The sequence below is a fragment of the Bos mutus genome, chromosome 5 (assembly GCF_027580195.1).
Source record: "Bos mutus isolate GX-2022 chromosome 5, NWIPB_WYAK_1.1, whole genome shotgun sequence".
Classification (NCBI taxonomy): Eukaryota; Metazoa; Chordata; class Mammalia; order Artiodactyla; family Bovidae; genus Bos; species Bos mutus.
Genome location: NC_091621.1, coordinates 44553404 through 44571136, shown reverse-complemented (window position 1 = coordinate 44571136; position 17733 = coordinate 44553404). Strand labels below are relative to the sequence as shown.

The 17733-nt window shown below is 49.8% G+C and overlaps 1 protein-coding gene across 2 annotated transcripts in view; it reads right to left on the bottom strand.

Moving 5' to 3' along the window:
- ACVR1B (activin A receptor type 1B) overlaps positions 1-17733 on the bottom strand; it is a 33783-nt gene that overhangs the window by 3116 nt on the left and 12934 nt on the right. The window contains exons 2-8 of one of the 2 annotated variants that reach the window (XM_070370825.1): positions 13398-13637; positions 12374-12622; positions 9365-9595; positions 6670-6837; positions 5239-5395; positions 4128-4252; positions 1368-1498 (exon numbers count right to left, since the gene is read on the bottom strand). In XM_070370825.1, coding sequence (XP_070226926.1) covers positions 1368-1498; positions 4128-4252; positions 5239-5395; positions 6670-6837; positions 9365-9595; positions 12374-12622; positions 13398-13637 — 1301 coding nt within the window. Of the gene's footprint in view, positions 1-1367; positions 1499-4127; positions 4253-5238; positions 5396-6669; positions 6838-9364; positions 9596-12373; positions 12623-13356; positions 13638-17733 lie in introns of those variants that run through there. The other variant, XM_070370826.1, reaches the window with a different exon arrangement.

The following is a 17733-nucleotide window of genomic DNA, read 5'->3' as shown; positions in this document are numbered from 1 at the left end:
CAGTGTCACTGGAGCCTGCCCCGCTGTTGCCTGCCTGATCCCCCACCTGCCCTCCTTCTGACCCTGGGGAAATGCCTGCAAGCCCCACTCCCCCTAGGGCTCGCCAGTCCTTAAGGGACAGTCTGGGGAGGGGCCTTTTCCGCAAGCACGGTCTGCCATTCTCCCAAGTCTGGGTGATCTTGCGAGCAAGACCTGCCACAGCCTGTGATCTGAAAACCACTTCTGGAAGGTCCGAGCATCCACACTTATGACTGTTTACTGATGGCTTTCTCAAAGTAGCAAGTGAACCAGGCACAGCAGGGACACCCCCAGCAGGCGCACGCACGCAGCGGTGACCCCACGTTCACCCACAGAGACACAGCAGAGGAGGAAGGGGAGGAGGCAGCCCCCAAAAGAAGGTCTTGACTGTCAGAGGCAGCAGTTTGCAGCCAGGGCCTGGATAACACAGGCGGCCATGCGGACAGGCGAGGGGTGGATCTGGAGAGTCACCGGTGGAGGCTACAGAGCTCCCTGACTGCTGCCCCAGGCCAGTGTTTTCGATTCCTTTCAGCAGTGGGACCTGTTTTGCCAAGCGGAGTCCCAACCCACGAAGAGTCCTGACTGAAGACGGAGTGTGGGGGGCAGCTAGAGACTGGCTCTCTGATTCCCTCACCCTCTGAAGTAAACAGGCCCTGAGGTTCCAAGGAATACTTTGGAAAATGCTGCTCTGTCATGCTCGTCCTTAATGCAGAGCTGCCCTCTAGTGGTGACACGCCTTAAAGCAGAGCCACCAGTGAAAAGAGGGCCCAGGAGCACTAGCTAAGCAAATCCCACGCCCCCAAAGACTCTAGCAGCCCACAACCCCAGGTTTATTAGGAATCTAGAGCATAAATTTGTCCTCGCATCTATTATTTCCACTGAATGTCGTCCCCTTCCCACTTCATCCACCACTAACCCCAAATCCAAACCCTCTGCACCCTCCTCGCTTTCAAGTTTTCAGAAAGCCACCTCCCTCAGACCTGTTTTCTCACTGGGTCCACCTCTCATTTGCTGACCCTCTGTGGATGATGCTTCTGAACTCTTCCATAGAGCTCAGCTCACCCACTATGGCTCCAAAACCATTTTTCTAGTTGGACAGGTCTAACAGCCCCACTCAAGACTTTTTGTCTCTGATCTGTGTCTTGGGACCAAGCCTTTCTTCTTCTAGGTTCCAAAGGGGACCCTACAGTGTCCAAGACAATGGCTTAGTATATAAAGCATGTAATAGTAATATAATAACTTATTACACAGGTAGTAGCCCTGGGGTTGGCCCCAATTTTGGGAAACCCTTCTCTAAGGTAGAGAAATAGGGCAGATAGAAAAGCACAGGAGACAGGGCAGCTTCCTACCTCGTAACTCTGCCACCAGTTGGGGATGTTGGGACGGAGCTTCTGGTCACATACAACCTTCCGCATCTCCTCGATGGAAGGGTCAGAGGGCACTAGGTCATAATATGGCAGCTGATATTCTTCATGGACCCCTAGGAGAAAAGAAAATATCCACCAGAGTTATCAAAAGAAGGAAGGGATTACTCAAAAGCCAGTGACAATACTCATGTCATGATCAGTAAACCCGGCCTCCCACTAAGAGGAACTGGGGACCCTTGGAAAGCTTGGTCAGTGCTAGGTATGGGACAAAAGATACACAGGATTAGCCAGGAACATCTTTTCCATAACAAAAAGCAAGGAAACTATCAAAGACTACTAAGGTCATGTCAGAAAGTACCACCTTGAAAAGCTCCCAACTGGCCAAAGATGAGAATATTTAAGCAATAGTAAGACTTATAACATCAATGGAAACAAATATTTTAGATCATCAGTTCATGATGACACTAAGAAGAAACAAACCAAAACTTCAGTCACCTTTGTAGGATGATAGAGAATAAACTCATTATTTTGAAAAATGGTAAATAAATGGAAAGAATCAAGTGTTTTTCCTGCCTTTCCTTTTCAAATTAAACATCTCTGTAACCAAAGAGACAATAAGGGGAAGTTTCTCTTTAATTAAAAATCTAGCTAATATGAGAAGTTTGACAGAATTGTAATGCTGGCACTTTTCAACCTCTGATAAATCTGAATTTGGACAATGATCAACGATGGCTGTTATCACAAAAAGAGAAATAACCACCATTATATGTGCCTTTAACGGAAGGATTTTTGGGGAAAAATGATTCTAGTCTTTAGATGTAATTCCCATAGGAAATTCACAGAAACGGCAGAATGTATAAACTCCATAAAGAAGCAGTCAGGAAAATCTACACAGGAAAATCTTACAGGACAAAGGACCTGGATTCTCCAACTTTAAAAACTGCAGAAGAAAAAAAAAATGGAGTGGTAAGCTGTACATCATAAGAGACTTAAGAGGTATACCAATCAACTGCAGTGGATAGACATTTATCAAGCTGCTTTTAAAAAAATTAGGAGACAACTGAGGAAATCTCAATACTAACTAATGTTAAATGATATTAAGAACAACTGGGACCTCCCCTGTGGTCCCGTGGTTAAGAATCTGTCCTGCAATGCAGGGGACTTGGGTTCGATCCCTGGTGGGGGAACTAAGATCCCAGATGCCTCGAAGTAACTAAGCGTGTGAGCCACAATTAGAGTCTGAGCACTGCAAGGAAAGATCCCACATGACACAGTGAAGACCCTGGGTGCCACGACTAAGACCTGACACAGCCCAATTAACAAACTAACTGAAAGAGAAACAGCCAGTAAACGCACCAAAATAGCTAAACAATTTAAAAAAAAGAATTACTGTTGGTTTTTACAGTGTAATAACAGTTTTGAAGTCTTTTACCTTCTACAGCTACAAATGGAAATATTTTCCATAATAAAAAGTTATTAGTATTTAAAAAAATCAAATGTAACTTTCTCATGCCTTTTTTCCAGAAAAATTCTACTGTCCTGAGCTGATGGGACAGATTTTCAATGGAGTCTGACTTGGTAATTAGCTAAGATGCAGTTAGCGTCATCTCTGGCCTCAGTCTGCAAGGTCTGGATCCTAGTTTATTAGCAGTGTGACTCTGGACAAATCACCTAACCTGTGACTCATCTTCTTCATCTACAAAATGGTGACAATGAACAGTACCCACTTCATAGGTTTGCAGTAAAGATTAAGTGAGTTTATACATAGCAAGTGGTGAATAAATCTTAGTACAATTATTAAATACTTAACCCCAATTTCTGGATGGTATGGGAAAAGAAAAATTTAACTTGTTCACAGTTTAAAATCTGTGTGGCTAGATATATCTTGATCTGTTTTATTTGTATAGCATGATCAAAATTTAAGATGTACAATACCTAGATGCCTCCCTATGATTCGGACCTTACCAAACACGTCATAGAAGGAAAAAGGCAGTACAACACAGAAAGGGCTCTGCTGGCACACCCACCAGTTCTTTTTCATTAATTTAATTCACTTCCACTGATCTGGAATCTCTTACATCAAAGATAAATGGCTGAGGACAGGGTTCTACTGACTCTTGAACTTGATCTTGTGACAGAATACTTGGAACTCACTGTAAAATTCTAATGTACTAAGCTGATAATAAACAGTGTTTTCTGCCAAATCCGATACTGCTTTTCACTGGGTTCTGACATGGTCAAGCAGTTGCAAATGCCAAAGATTTAAGAAAATATTACAGAAGAAAAATTCTATGTGCTAGTAAGCTTTCTCCTATGAATTGAGAAATCACCATTGTCAATAAAACCCCACGTTCCCCAGGTACATGGCTTGAGAGCCAGTGTGTCAGAATGCCCTGCCTTCTGTGTGAAGGAGAGCCCTGCATTAGTCCTGTGCTATTCCTGCCCAGGGCTTTCCCAACCTCAACAGACCACTAAAGACAGTGTGTTTAAAAAAAAAAAAAAGCCAAATGAGCCTCTGGAATGGTCACCACAACATAAAACAAGAGTAAACACACTCTTAGCAACTGCTGCTCCTAGGTCCCCTCCCTCCTCTTGGATGAGAATCCTACATGTGACGCGTGCTAGCATGAGGCATCTGACAAGCTGTGTAAAGAAAGGAGGCTGCAGTCAAAACCCAGGCTCTCAGGTGGCCTGGCACTCTGGACTGGGAGGAAGGAGCAGGGAAGGCAGGAAGAAAGGTACCTCCAGAGTTGCATCTTCGAGCAATCTCCCAGTACACAAGACCGAGGGCATAGATATCAGCACATTTAAAGGAGTCGAAGTGCTTCATGTTGATGGTTTCATCGAGCACTTCGGGGGCCATGTATCTGCAACAGCAAAGGAAATGTGGTCATTCGTGGAAAACAATGACTTCTCTCCTGACTCAAAGCACTGGTTCAAGGGCCCCCTGAATGTGGGAAAGCCGTCACCAAAGACTGCCCCTTCGGGGGGAGGAAGTGACGGATTCTTCTCACTGCGAACTCCCATGTTTTGCATTCATTCATTCCTTTTTTTAAATTTTTTGCCAAGCCACACAGCATGTGGGGTCTTAGTTCCCCGATCAGCGATCAAACCTGTGCCACCTGCAATGAAGGGCAGATTCCTAATCACTGGACCAGTAGGGGAGTCCCTGTCCCTTAGTTCTTTTCCTAAGTATTTAGTTACTTATTAGGCTATGCCGGGTCTTGCTGAGGTGCACAGGATCTCTGATCTTTGTATGGCACGCGCTCTTAGTTGCAGCATGTGGGATCTAGCTCCCCGACCAGGGATCAAACCTGGGCCCCCTGCATGGAACGTGGAGTCTTAGCCCCGGGACCACCAGGAAGTCCCTTATTTCTTACTTTCCTTTTCCATGAAGCAGGAGGGAGGCCCCACAGTCCTGAAGGGGGCCCCTTACTTTCTACACTGGAGCACCTCTGCTCTTGCTAGGTGAAACTGCTCTCTACACCCCAAGCAAAACATGCGCTCTGCCTCCTCCGGGGTCCTGCACAGGCCACCCCTTCAGACTGCACTCTCCCTTCCCGCTAGCCAAGCCTGGCGCCCGTTCCCCTTCCAAACCTTGCTCCAAGCTCCCTTTCTCTGCTGCCTCACCTGCCCAATGCGCCCGTGCCTGTGGGCATACGGGGCTATGGAGGTATGCTGCTGGCACTTGGATCTGCTCCACGCAACCATGTGGCTCTCCAGTGTGGGGGCAGGACTTCAGTGCAACCGCCAGCTGTCTGAGACCACACTCCTCCCGCGCACACGGACAAGGGCACACATGGGCTACTCAGTACAAGTGTCGGGCAAGGGCACAGGCCCTGGGCCTTCCTACCGTTTAGTTCCCACCCTCTGGTTAGGGGCAATGTCAATGGTGTCTGTGACCGCATCGTGACGGACAGCCAAACCCAGGTCTGCGATGGCGCACATGCCATTTTTCTTCACCAGGATGTTCTTTGACTTTAAGTCTCGATGAGCAATTCCAGGTTTCCCTGGTGAAGGAGAAAAACAGGGATCTTTAGAGAAAGACAGCAAAAGCGTTTAAAGCATAGTCTCTACAGCCGGATATGTGGGTTTCAGTTCTGGTTTTGCCCCCCACTAACCCAGTAACCCTGTAAATGCAACTTAATCTGTCTATACATTGGCCACCTCATCCATAAAATGAGAGTAAACACCAGTGTGTGCGTGCGTGCCGAGTGGCTTCAGTCGCGTCCGACTCTTTGGGACACTACGGACTGCAGCCCACCAGGCTCCTCTGTCCCTGGGGTTCTCCAGGCGAGCATTCTGGAGTGGGCTGCCACGCCTTCCTCCAGGGGATCCTGCCGACCCGGGGACTGAACCCACGTCTCTGATGTCTCCTGCGTTGGCAGGCAGGCTCTTTACCACGAGCACCACCGGGGAAGCCCAAACACCAGTACTTGATGGGAATGCTGTGAAAGTTACACATATTAATGTAGGTGAGCCAAGCGCTTAGAAAGGCATGCGGATTAGCTACTATTACTTTATGAATGCTGTTCCTGTTCACCTTCCCTGAACTCATATACTCCTGTACAGCATAGTCGAGGACTTGAGAAAAAGCTGCTGCACTGGCTAGGTTCTCAGAACCAAACAGGGGAGGTAAGAACCACCACTTTCTCTGCAGAGTCTAGGGATAGTGTCAAACTCTCATGGCTGGTTTTTGATCACAGACAGAAAGAGCTCCTGCCCCACTGACCATGCACCAGGAAGCAACGTACCACCTGCCAAGACCTGGGAGCTCGAGAAAGGCTGAGTCAGTCAACAAGCAGGGACTCCCGAGGTAGTGTTCCTCCAGGAGAACCCTGCCAGATAGTAGACCCAGTGTCTAACCATCCAGGTGACCCAACGATGAGCGTGTGTGCTCACTAAACTGAATCTCGGCACAGTGGTTCAATCCATCTTCTCAGTCCCTTCATTTTCCTGTGAACTGTGGGCATCTGAGACGATCTCTCAGTTAACACCAGCTTCCCAACCACCAACCACGCCAGGACATGGGGAACAAACAATCAACATTTCCCACAGAAGTCCCTCAGTTCAGTTCAGTTCAGTTCAGTCGCTCAGTCGTGTCCGACTCTTTGTGACCCCATGAATCACTCTAAAGGCAGAGGCACCTCTCATTCTTGCTCAAGTGAAGCTCAAACCCCTCTCCCTTAGACCAGACCCCCATTCCTAAGGCCCAGCTCCGGCTCGCTCAGTGCACAGGAGCTCCTCGACGCGGACAGGACGCTTGCTCAGCAGCCCCACTCACCTTGGGTGCCCACGATCTCCATGTGCAGGTGTGCTAGCCCGCTGGCGGCAGACAAGGCCAGCTTGATCATCCCCTCGATGGTCACCGTGTACCGGTTCAGATAGTCAAACAGGGAGCCATGCTCGTGATAGTCCGACACGAGCCACAGCTGTGTCCAGGTGCCGTTATCTGCGGAGGACCACAGAGGAGTTCCAGAAAAGGCACAACTACCATCATAAAGGGCAAGGTCGGCGAGGAAGAGTGTATGTACCACGCAAACCCCCCGTGACCCCCGAGTCCCTGCTCCTCGCCCCACACCTCCTGTGGCCCCTCGGTGCCTTTGTCATCTACAGCCGTCCACAGCTTTGGGCTCCAGGAAGATAAGAAGAACAGCTTGTCTTGGTTAGACCTGCTCCCTTCCGGCAGGGGGCTGTAGGATTCTGAACCATGCCTCCCCTATTCCAAATGTGAAATGTGAGGCCTTCAGAAGAGGGAGCACGTGCTCAGGGGAAGTAACAGGGGCATCTGTTTCTTTTGCTTCTGATCCTGACAAGACCTGCTCATCAAAACCGTGACTGGCTGTGTCCTCCCCATCAAGGAGGAAGGCTTCGCAGGCCCTCCTCTGTGCTCCAAGACCCTTCGAGCACAGCCCAATCCCAGCACCAGGCCCATCTGTAGCGCTTCTCTGAAGTCCACCGCTCTTACCAGGCTATGAGCTCTCCGTGAGAGGAGGAAAGAGCTCCTTTGTGCATTACTGTGTTCCGGGCCAAAAATGCTTTTCAATACATGAAGAGGACACTTTCCAAGGATTCCAGAGAGGAATCTTATCATCTTATCATCTTAGCCTCGGAAGAGCAATGGGAGGCAGTGAGCACACACTTTCATCCAAGGGGCGGGGGGTGTGCAGTGTACAGGGGGAAGGAGGGAGGGAGGGAGAGAAAGGAAAACCAAAGCTGGTAATCTAATGAGCTTGTGCTACTGTCAATATGAAGACTGGAAATTGGATTGAGATCTCCCAAATTCCAGGCTGGCCCTAGTTCTAGGGCCCTACACTATACATATCATGCTAAAAAGACAAGAACAAAGGAGTCTGCTCTTTCTCCTCCCCTGGCCCTGATGTGGGTTTCAACAGCCAGATCCTACTCACACAAGCTGCCAAAATCAATACAGGGAGTGGTTCCTGGGAAAGCACCAACTTTGCTTCTTTGATTAAGAGCAAGGGGTCCATCAAACACACCCCTGAGGTCCAGAGGACCCTGCGTACAAGTTAAAAGGGAAGATGTCTTTTTGAGCCTTTAAAATACATGTCAGATTTAAACTAATCATCAAAAGGTAAATCTGTTTTAAAAAGCACCAAGCTTACTCAGAAGGAGCAAAGAATTCTCTCCTCCCTTGCGTGAGAGGTCAAGGCTCTCCAGTCTGGGGGCAGCTGAGGCTTCTACAACCCCCACAGCAATGTGAGAAACAAGCAGCCTGCTGATTTAGGATAGAAAAACAAACACTTAGCATCTTCCGTAGCCTCTGCCAGCAGTGACTTCTAAAATTGCTGGACCACGGAGCGAACTGTGTCCTGACTGCCAGAGACACTCTTCTAAAATGCAAACAGCACCACCCATGGTCTTTCTGTCTTAAGTGCGCTGCCTGCCCAGGTGCCGGCTGTCCTCCCCTCCTAGGCACAGGCAGGAACTGTGCCTTGGTCTTATGTGTGATGACCCCAGGACCAGACAGTAGCCAATGAATATTACTGAATCGACGAATGAAATGTCAATTACTACCCACTCTCTAAAATAAAATACAATCCCCTCAAAATGGCTCCCCATAACCTGGCCTCCGCCACCTTTCCACCCATGTCTTTGGCTGGAATGTTCTGAGTCACCTGCAGCTTCCCAAAGACATTACCCCTCTGCACATGTTTGGACTTCTCTTTTCATTGGTTTTTCTTTCTGACCAGCTCCCTGCCACCTGTGTCTCACCCAAGCCCAGGTATGATCTCCGTGACCCCCATCTCACCCCCATTTTGCGCTCACCAGAATACCTGTTGTTTGATTACTTCCTATAATCAAACATTATTTTACTTTTCTCTTTTGCTAGTCAGTGAGGCTCTTAAAAATGAGTACATGCCTGGGCACATGAGAGAGACTCAAAAAACTAGAGCAAAACCAGCGGAGGAGAGAGGAGGAAACAAGGACCCTCAGATATAAGTGGATCAAAAGCTGAGCTTGAAGGCCGCGGTGGGGCAGCGGGGGGAGGCAGGCTGTGGCTCTGGGGCACCTGCTCCACTGCAACAACGTGTGTGATGCTGCTGTGCCAAGGAGTGTGGGCCACAGGCTTTCCTGGGGCTGTTCTTTCCTTGCAGGGGTTGAAGCTTCCCTTCTTCCTTCCAGTTGTTTTCAACATAAGTTTACTGAAGCTCCTCTAGGGACTACCCTGGAGGTGGGTTTGGGGTATCACAGAAGGGAGAGTGAGCAGGTAGCATGAGGGCTTATTTACCTGTTTAATAACTGCTTGTTTACTTGCTTAATAACCTGGATTTCAGTACAAGCTTTTCGTAGAGGCAAAGTTTGAAAACCACTGCCTTACTCTTGCTCTCGTTCTACGGGGAGCAACTGCGAAGGCAACACAACCGTGCCGTCTCGTGGCTGTTCGGGCCTGGCCGTCCCTCCAGCGAGCCTGGGGTGGGCTCCGGGATGCCTTGTCTGTGAGCCCAGCCCTTTACCTTTATTGTCAGCGGCGATGAACCCGAGGATGTTCTCATGGCGAAGCATGACTGTCTGGTATATCTCTGCTTCCCGGAACCAAGACCGTTCCTCCCGAGAAGAGAATATTTTCACAGCCACATCACCGCCCCGCCAGCGGCCGCGCCACACTTCTCCAAACCGGCCCTTGCCAATAATTTCCTGTAGAACGATGGTCCGGGCCACTGTGCGCTGGACAAAAAGGGGTAACCCTGGGGACCAAAGAAGGGAAAGAAAGCCGACATTGTATACATTTGCTGAACTTTGCAACTCCCACTCTCACGGCCACACTGGAGAAGCCCTTCCTTCCCACAGTGCCTCCATGCTACGGTGGTCCACTGACCACGGAGAGCTCGGGAGCCCAGACGGGGAAATGCATGTGATTAGCTGCTCCTCATCTACGCGGGTTCTCTTTCCAGCTAGTATGGACGACAGATCTGAATATAACTGTCTAACCGGATTTACTAACTCTTCAGCCAGCCTCCCGTGGGCCAAGCCACCCACAGCCGCTTTATGTGGAAGAGCAAAGTCAAGGGGTTGAGTGAGCGGAGCGCCTCTGGCTGCTCTGCTCAGTGGCCACTAGAGGGCAGTGCTGCGTGACCCATGAAAGCCAACCCGAGCTCAGGGCACACCAAGTTCCCACCGCTCTCCAAAGGGATCACGGTTCTGCTCACAAGAGCTCCAGATGCAGCAGGACTGGGGGTGGGGGGACGACTGTCCAGGCTGGTTCTCAGATTAATTTCACTGTCTTTATAGGACTCATTTATCACCTCATTTGATCCATGCAAGGAGTGTCTCCCTCCCTCTCCAGTCAGCTCCACCATCGTGACTGACTTACTCTCTCCCTCTCCTCGACTGAACAAATCAGTGTTATCAACCCCCAAGCTGTTTACTGCATGTTTACTATGCATGAGGCACTTGCATAAATGACCTCATTTCCTCACAACCACCCATAAGGTAGGTATTATTATTGTGCCCATTTTACAAATGAGAAAACTAAGCCTCAAAGGGGAAGGTTAAGTTATTTACTGGAATTCACACAAGCTGTAAATGGCAAAGCACGTAAGACTGACTCCAAAGTCTATGCCTGTAACTCCCACAGCACAGAGCCGCCAAATGCTTCTCAATCTGGCCCCCTCTTCTCCCGGCCCTCCTGACCTGTTCTGACCGCCTCTGGAAGACTTCCATGGGTCTCTCTGCCTCCCCTCTGACCTGGCTTGCCCCACACTCCCCGCATAGCCAGCCTCACCCTGCCCTCCCTAACAGGGGGCTGCAAGACGGATGAACTCACCCTCCACACCACTGCCAGCGTTCTTTCCGCAGGAAAACATGGGCACACACTTTCTCACACGACAGCCTTCGGTAGCTGCCTCTCCCCTCACCAGACAAAGCACAGCCCAGGCGTTTTCCCACCAGGGCCTGGACAACAAGCCGGCCTCTGCATCATTCCCTGAACACTCAGTGAACATTTGTGTCTTTTTGTCCTCTCGCTCGAGGGTTTTCCAGTGGCCTGGAACGTGTCCTGCCCTCTTCCCACTCTCAAAACTTCCAACGCAGGACCCCTTCAAACACAACCTCCTCTGTGAGATCCTTCCCCACAATCTCTTCTATCCAGTCCCGGCTCGGCCTCTTGCTCATCTTGTTTACCCTGTATCACCCACAGGATGCTCAACACACACTTGTTAGTGTGAACTGAAAGTTACACAAGCAGCAAGGACTTATTACTTTAAGGCCACAGGATTAAAACCCCAGCACCTTGGAAGCTTTGCATATTCTGAATTAAGAGTGGACTAAACCAACCAGAGAGAAACAGTTACTCATCATTTCACTGCAGATGACAGAGTAACCACCCCGGACCTGCCCTAGACTTGGCTAATCCCGATCTTAAAAAAAGACTCCAGAAAACCTGAGCGACCCTCCTCCAGCAGCAAATCAAGTCACAGAGCCAGTCAGTCCTAACCACTGCCCTACCCTCTTTCAGCAAAGAACAAGCCATATATTTTCTCTCTTCCTAAAAATATGCAGCTTTTAAATATATCCATCATCTTGGCACTTTCTACTGCAGAGCTTAATAAAGGCAAAACCACGGAAATTCAGAACATGTCAGAGCTCAAAGTATTCCTGTGCTCAAGAAGGGATGTCTGGCCATGACTGATGGCGTAATTTCCCCACAGAAGAGTCTGTCACGGGCTGAAAAAACATATACCAACACACGTGGGACTCTCACGGACGCGAGCCTGTAAGTCTGAGTTAGAATGGCAACAGCGGCCTTTGTATCCACATTCTCCCCCATAGGGACAGAATACCACTGTCACTAAAATAATTATTTATCTTCCTAAAAAGACTGCTATGTACTCACAGCCACATCTACTAGCTAGCTCAGCTCTACCCTGAGACCGGAACCACCCAACGGCCCTTACCCTAAGTTCTAGCCTCACGTCGAGGTCCACCTAAGAAAGGCTCGGTCACCGACAGGCAGCTCCGGAAGTGGTGCTGACGCCATGCTGGAAGCCCTGGCTGCTTTTCTTTCAACTGCCACATAAACCCTTGGGCAACTGGTACGAGTCAATGATTTACCCAACTCCAGCTCTCTGGCCTTACTCGGTGTCCTCAAACTCCCCTTGCGGTTGCTCACAGATCAATGATTAGCTGCCACCACCTCACAGGAACCCGGCACACTCCAGTTTCTCCAAAGGGGCCCTGACATTGAGCACTCTGCTGCTCAGGTGGAACCAGGTGAATTTTAATAGCTGCATGGTTACAAGACTTGAAGAGAGGCAGGGACTCTGGAAGGGAGAGTTTTGCAGCTCATCCCTGGAATTCCAGAGAATGAGAGATTTTCTGGGAACCCCATCATCTTATTACGTGTCAAGACTCCCAAAGAAAGGGGATTCTGAAAGCACATGGCCAGCCTTCTTCCTGAACGTTCCATCGTGCTGGGAGGCAGCAAGGAAGGCTAACGGCCGGTACGAGGCCTGAAGAGGCGGTACCTGAGCCAGACCCTGACGTGGAGAGGTCATAGACCAGGTCCTGGAGCGTCTTGTCCTTGGAGAGACACATCTCACACGAGGGGTCCTCCATGTCCAGCCTCTGGCGGTTGTGATAGACACGCTGATGATAGTTAATGACGAGGAAAACAATGATGATGATGAGAAAGAGGAGGAACACTGGGCCGGCAATAATGCCCACCAGCTCCACGGGCCCCCACATGGAGGGGTGCTCAGGCTCCTTGAGGTGACCTGGGGCAGGTGAGAGAGGAGAGGGCAAGAAGAGAGTGAGAACGTGGGACCGCCAAGGCTGCCCTCTCCCGGCTCCTCCATCCAGGTGGAGATGCCCCCTTCCTCTCCCCGCTCTTTAGCCTCACTGGGCTGGTGGATCTGTCTGGACGCTCTCACATGCCAGCCTCTCTAGTTATGGTACCCGCTGCAGCCTGCTCGGTCATTTCACAGCGTTTCATGGTGTCTTCCCACCCCCATGCCCCAGGCACACACCAGGTTCTGCTCCTCCATTGTGACGTCCTCTTAAAGCTCAACTCGGTCTCTCCCCGCCTCCTCAGATCTCCCCAGTCACACCTCTTTAAGTGGCGGACCCGTGAAGGCTGGTGTCTACCACTCCCCAGCTTAGAGCGCCATCCTTCCCGCCTCGAGTCCCTCTCCCCATTTTGCCATCACCATCACATGGCTTATGGGCTGCCTCCTCCAGGATCACCCCAGACCCTCCCATGGGGATCTCTGGCTGGCTCTCCCACTCCCCACCAGCTGCTAATGGCTCCTCAGCCACGACCTAAAACGTGGCTTTCCCCTCTGTGGCGCACTCGACAAGTCTCTCCCCCTTTCCTGGGATCTACAGACCAGAATTGGGAGGAACGCCCTCCCACGTCACCTCAGGGAGCATCCAAAAGGCGCCTTCACCTAGCCTCCAACAAAGGGGCGGGGGCATAGTAGAGAAGGGTGAAATGACAGGGGTGCCCTACCTCCACGACGAGCCAATAGTCCAACAAGGGTGTCCACTCACCGCTGGGCACCCTCAGGTCGATCTTGTTGCAGAAGTCAGTGTAGCAGCAGTGTGTGTTGCGCAAGTCCTCGGAGCTCAGGCAGTAGAAGGGCTTCCCGGCCGGGACCAGCTCCACTTTGGGGATGCAGGTGCGCACGTGGTGCTCCATCCCGTCCAGGTTGAAAATGGAGACCATGCAGGCCCCATCCGTCTCACACGTGTAGTTGGCTTGGAGGCAGCTGGTGCACGCACACAACAGAGCTGTGGGGGATTTGGAAGTGGACACTGACGTCAGTGTGAGGTCTTAGCCTAGGTCCTCCTCTGGAGTTAGAATACAATCCCCTAGCACACTCGCGGTTCCAAAACAAGGTGCTTTTTACAGGGATGGGGCCAGAGATGACGTCGTCAGGGGAAGCCCAACCTTTTCACCTGTCTATTCAGATCACAGACAAGGCTTTTTGCTCCGCCACACCCCATCCCCCCCGTTTTCCTCTAATTTCTCTAGTTTATGTCTTCAAGAAACAAAGAAACTACCTTTTTGACTCTGCTTTAGACTGTTGTATGTTGTTGTTGTTTAGTAGCTAGGTTGTGTCTGACTTTGTGACCCCATGGACTGTAGTCTGCCAGACTCCTCTCTCTGGGATTTCCCAGGCAAGAATACTGGAGTGGGTTGCCATTTCCTTCTCCAGGGAATCTTCCTGACCCAGGGATTGAACCCGTGTCTCTTTCATCGGCAGGTGGATTCTTTACCATTGACCACTGGGAGGAGGAGGGCTGCTTTAGACTTAGACTTACTTTAAAAAACTGTCTTGTGGCTAGGAAAAGGGTTTTCCTTTGAATTTTGATGCCTAAAGATAAGAGCAAAGCACGGTCCCCTGGGAGACAAGAGGGCCCCTCCCCCACACACTCCTTCCAGCACCACCGCTTCCTCGAGCCATCTTCAACCCCATCTCCCTGCTCTGCACCAGAAACGCCTACAGCTTCCTGAATGCAGTGTGCGTGCTCTCTCACACAGGGTTTTGCTGCAATGGTTTCTTCCTGGCTAATTCTTACAAGTTCTTTAAAATTCAGCTTAAACGTCACTTCCTTTGATAAGCTTCCCCTGACTGGTCCAACAACCTCCTCCTCCCTTTCGTTCCCAGCAGGTACCCCTTTCAAGAGGGGCAAAAAGAACACCCTCCAAAGAGAGTAATATTAGTGCCTACTTCACACAGTCACTGTGAGGATTAAATAAGGTAATGCACAGAATGGATGCATGCTATGTCACTTTAGCAGTGTGTGACTCTTTGCAACCCTGTGGACTGTAGCCCACCAGGCTCCCCTGTCCATGGGATTTCTCAAGCAAGAATACTGGAGTGGGTTGCCATGCCCTTTTCCAGATCTTCCCAATCCAGGGACTGAACCTGCGTTTCTTATGTCTCCTGTGCTGGCAAGCAGGTTCTTTACCACTAGTGCCACCTGGGAAGCCAACGTATACAAAGTACTCAATAAATCTAACCCACTCTGAAAGGGCCTTGGGTATCATCACTTAAAAAGTGATATATATATATATATATCCCCCCCCTCAAATAGATAGTATACGCAATCACCTCTGGGACTAACAAGTTTGGCTGGGTGTGTATTATCCCTAAGTGTGCACTGTTGACAGGAAACTACTGTAAATGAATTTGGTGCCTCTGAAAGTCAGTTCAGCAGTCCTGGAATCTGAAATCCTTTATTTATCCATCTAACAGGAATAGCACAGACAGCAGCAGCTGGTTCTCCCCAGCACTGCCTCCCAGGAGCCTAACCCAGCCCTGACCTCTGGGGATGGGTAGAAGAGTGGCTCGACCCACCAGGGTCCTGAGGCTGGGGCTCACGGGGCTGCACACAGCACTCACCCATCAGGGATGCAAGTGGAAGGGGGACCCGAGTCCCGGGCTGGACACTACACGCATACTATCTGGATACCAAGAGGGAACATATTCAAACTTCGGCCCCTGGAGAAGAGTCATTTATGACCAGTCCCGTGAAAAACTATCCTGTTGTAACTCACCCCTTTCGGCTGTAAACAGTCTATCTTTGTCTCTTCTTCTAAAACACTGAAAGGCATCTCCTGGCCTTTCAAATCCAAAGACAGAATAGAAATATCTCTGGGTCCAACTCCCCACTCCGGCAGGCTTTCTGTAAACGACACGCTCCTCACCATCCCCACCAAGGAAATAAAGGAGAGCAACCTCGGACAGGTTCTCGGACAGCGTGGATCTTCACCTCACGGCCTGCGGGATTCTTTTTTGTCCCCCCACAGCGTTTGATCAGAGCCCTTTCTTCTGGGAGAAATTCCAAGACACGCAGCTCTCTGCTGAAGGGCTTGGGGAGTGTTGTATTTTAAAGGCAGGAAGTTTAAAGCAGGTACCCTTTAGACTAGGATCCCAAACACAAAAGGAATTTTAAAAGTAAATTCCTTCTAAATGTCATTCTTCTTGCTGACTGAAATTTACTTCTGCAACTCTCAGAACACTCAGCCCAAACCCCTTTGACTCACGCTGGAGTCCTGCCTACTCATCAGCGAGCGCGAACGCCCATTCCTCTCTCTGTCAATGGGGACATTCAGGCACAAAAGGGGTCCCCGTGGCATGCACACCTCTCAACACACGCGCCCCAACGGCCGGCTGGGGATGAGCACAGTCTCGGGGCTATTTTCGGAAGCCAGAAGGGAAAGTGAACGACTCCCAGAGGGCTATTCTGAGCACAGTGGGACACGCAGGCCAGACCCGCGGCCGCCTCTGGAAAAGCAGCTCCCTTCGGAATCTGTCAATTAGCAGCCGGGGAAGCAGAGCCCCTGCTCCCAGACATGCGCTCCCCTTTCCCTGGTTCACGGCCTCTTTCACAGTGATTCATCCTGGAGGACGAGCACACCCACACGTGGCTCATTATTTTTGGGAAGTACTTAAACAATCTTGGTGTAAGACAGGAAAGAACAAAAGTGGTGAAATCTATGCTAGACGGGACGAAGAACGGAACTGGGAGCGGGGCCATGCGGCTTTGTGATAAGGGATTGGGCAAGTCCCTGACTCTATCTGGGCCTCGGCAACCCAGCCAGAAAATACCATATATGTGACAGAGACGGTTTGAAGATCAGCCCACATCTGCCGAGTGCTGTTGGTCCTCTGAGAAGGCTGCCTACATCTGTGTACAGGTCTACTTTATACCAAGGGAGTGAGAAGTCTGAAAAGGGTATTTTTGAGATAGCCATCACCACTGCCCACGCCCCTGTGAGGTTTCTGTTACTCTCTCCAGAGCCACAGCAGGGGAACCTGGCAGGAGCAGGTCACACAGACCCGGGGCTTAAACACCAGCTCTATCAGTCACATGACCTTGAACGAGTCAGTAACCTTTCTGCACCCCAGCTGCCTAATCTGAAAAGTGGGGCTGTTAATTACCTCACAGGACTATGTAAGAATTACATGAAATAAGAGATTTACGAGCCAACTCAGTGGAAAAGATCCTGAGGCTGGGAAAGATTGAGTGCAGGAGGAGAAGGGGGTGACAGAGGATGAGATGGTTGGATGGCTTCACCGACTCAATGGACATGAGTGTGAGCAAACTCTGGGAGATGGTGAAGGACAGGGATGCTGCAGTTCACGGGGGTTGCAAAGAGTAGGACATAGCAACTGAACAATAATGAGACTTAAAAAATGCGAAGCAAATAGATATTCAATAAATTTTAATCACTCCCTTCAGTGTAAAACTCAAGTAAACACATTCACGTACGACATGTCTCTCTAACCACTAATTAGGAAGTGCCAGGTTACAGCAAGACCACAGCAAGGAACTGCTGTTTGAGTCTCAGCTCTGCCAGTAACTAGTTGCGTGGTTTTGGGCAACTCATTTTAACCTTCCTGAACATCATTTTCCTCATCACTAACCAGAAAGAAGGGGCTGAACCAGATAAGCTCCAAAATCCTCCAGCTGAAATCTGAATCTAGTTTGTTTTTAAATTCACATTGCTTGGATCACTGATTCAACACTGGGAAGTTCTGCTTTAATTCCACATACCTTTTCCTGAACTTTAAAGAAAGACTAGTCTTAACCATTTTTTTTAACATTTTTTTATTTACTGGTGGGCTTAGTTGCCCCGTGGCATGTGCCATCTTAGTTCCCCAACCAGGGATCGAACCCACATCCCCTGTATTGCAAGGCAGACTCTTAACCACTGGACCATCAGGGAAGACCCAAGAAAGACTGGTCTCTAAATCGTCTTCTGTTAATATTCATTTTTCATTGAAACGAAGTGATCATAAACGTATAAAAACATCTGAATTATGGGATTCTCTGGCAATCCAGTGGCTAGGACTCTGCACTTCACTGCCATGGG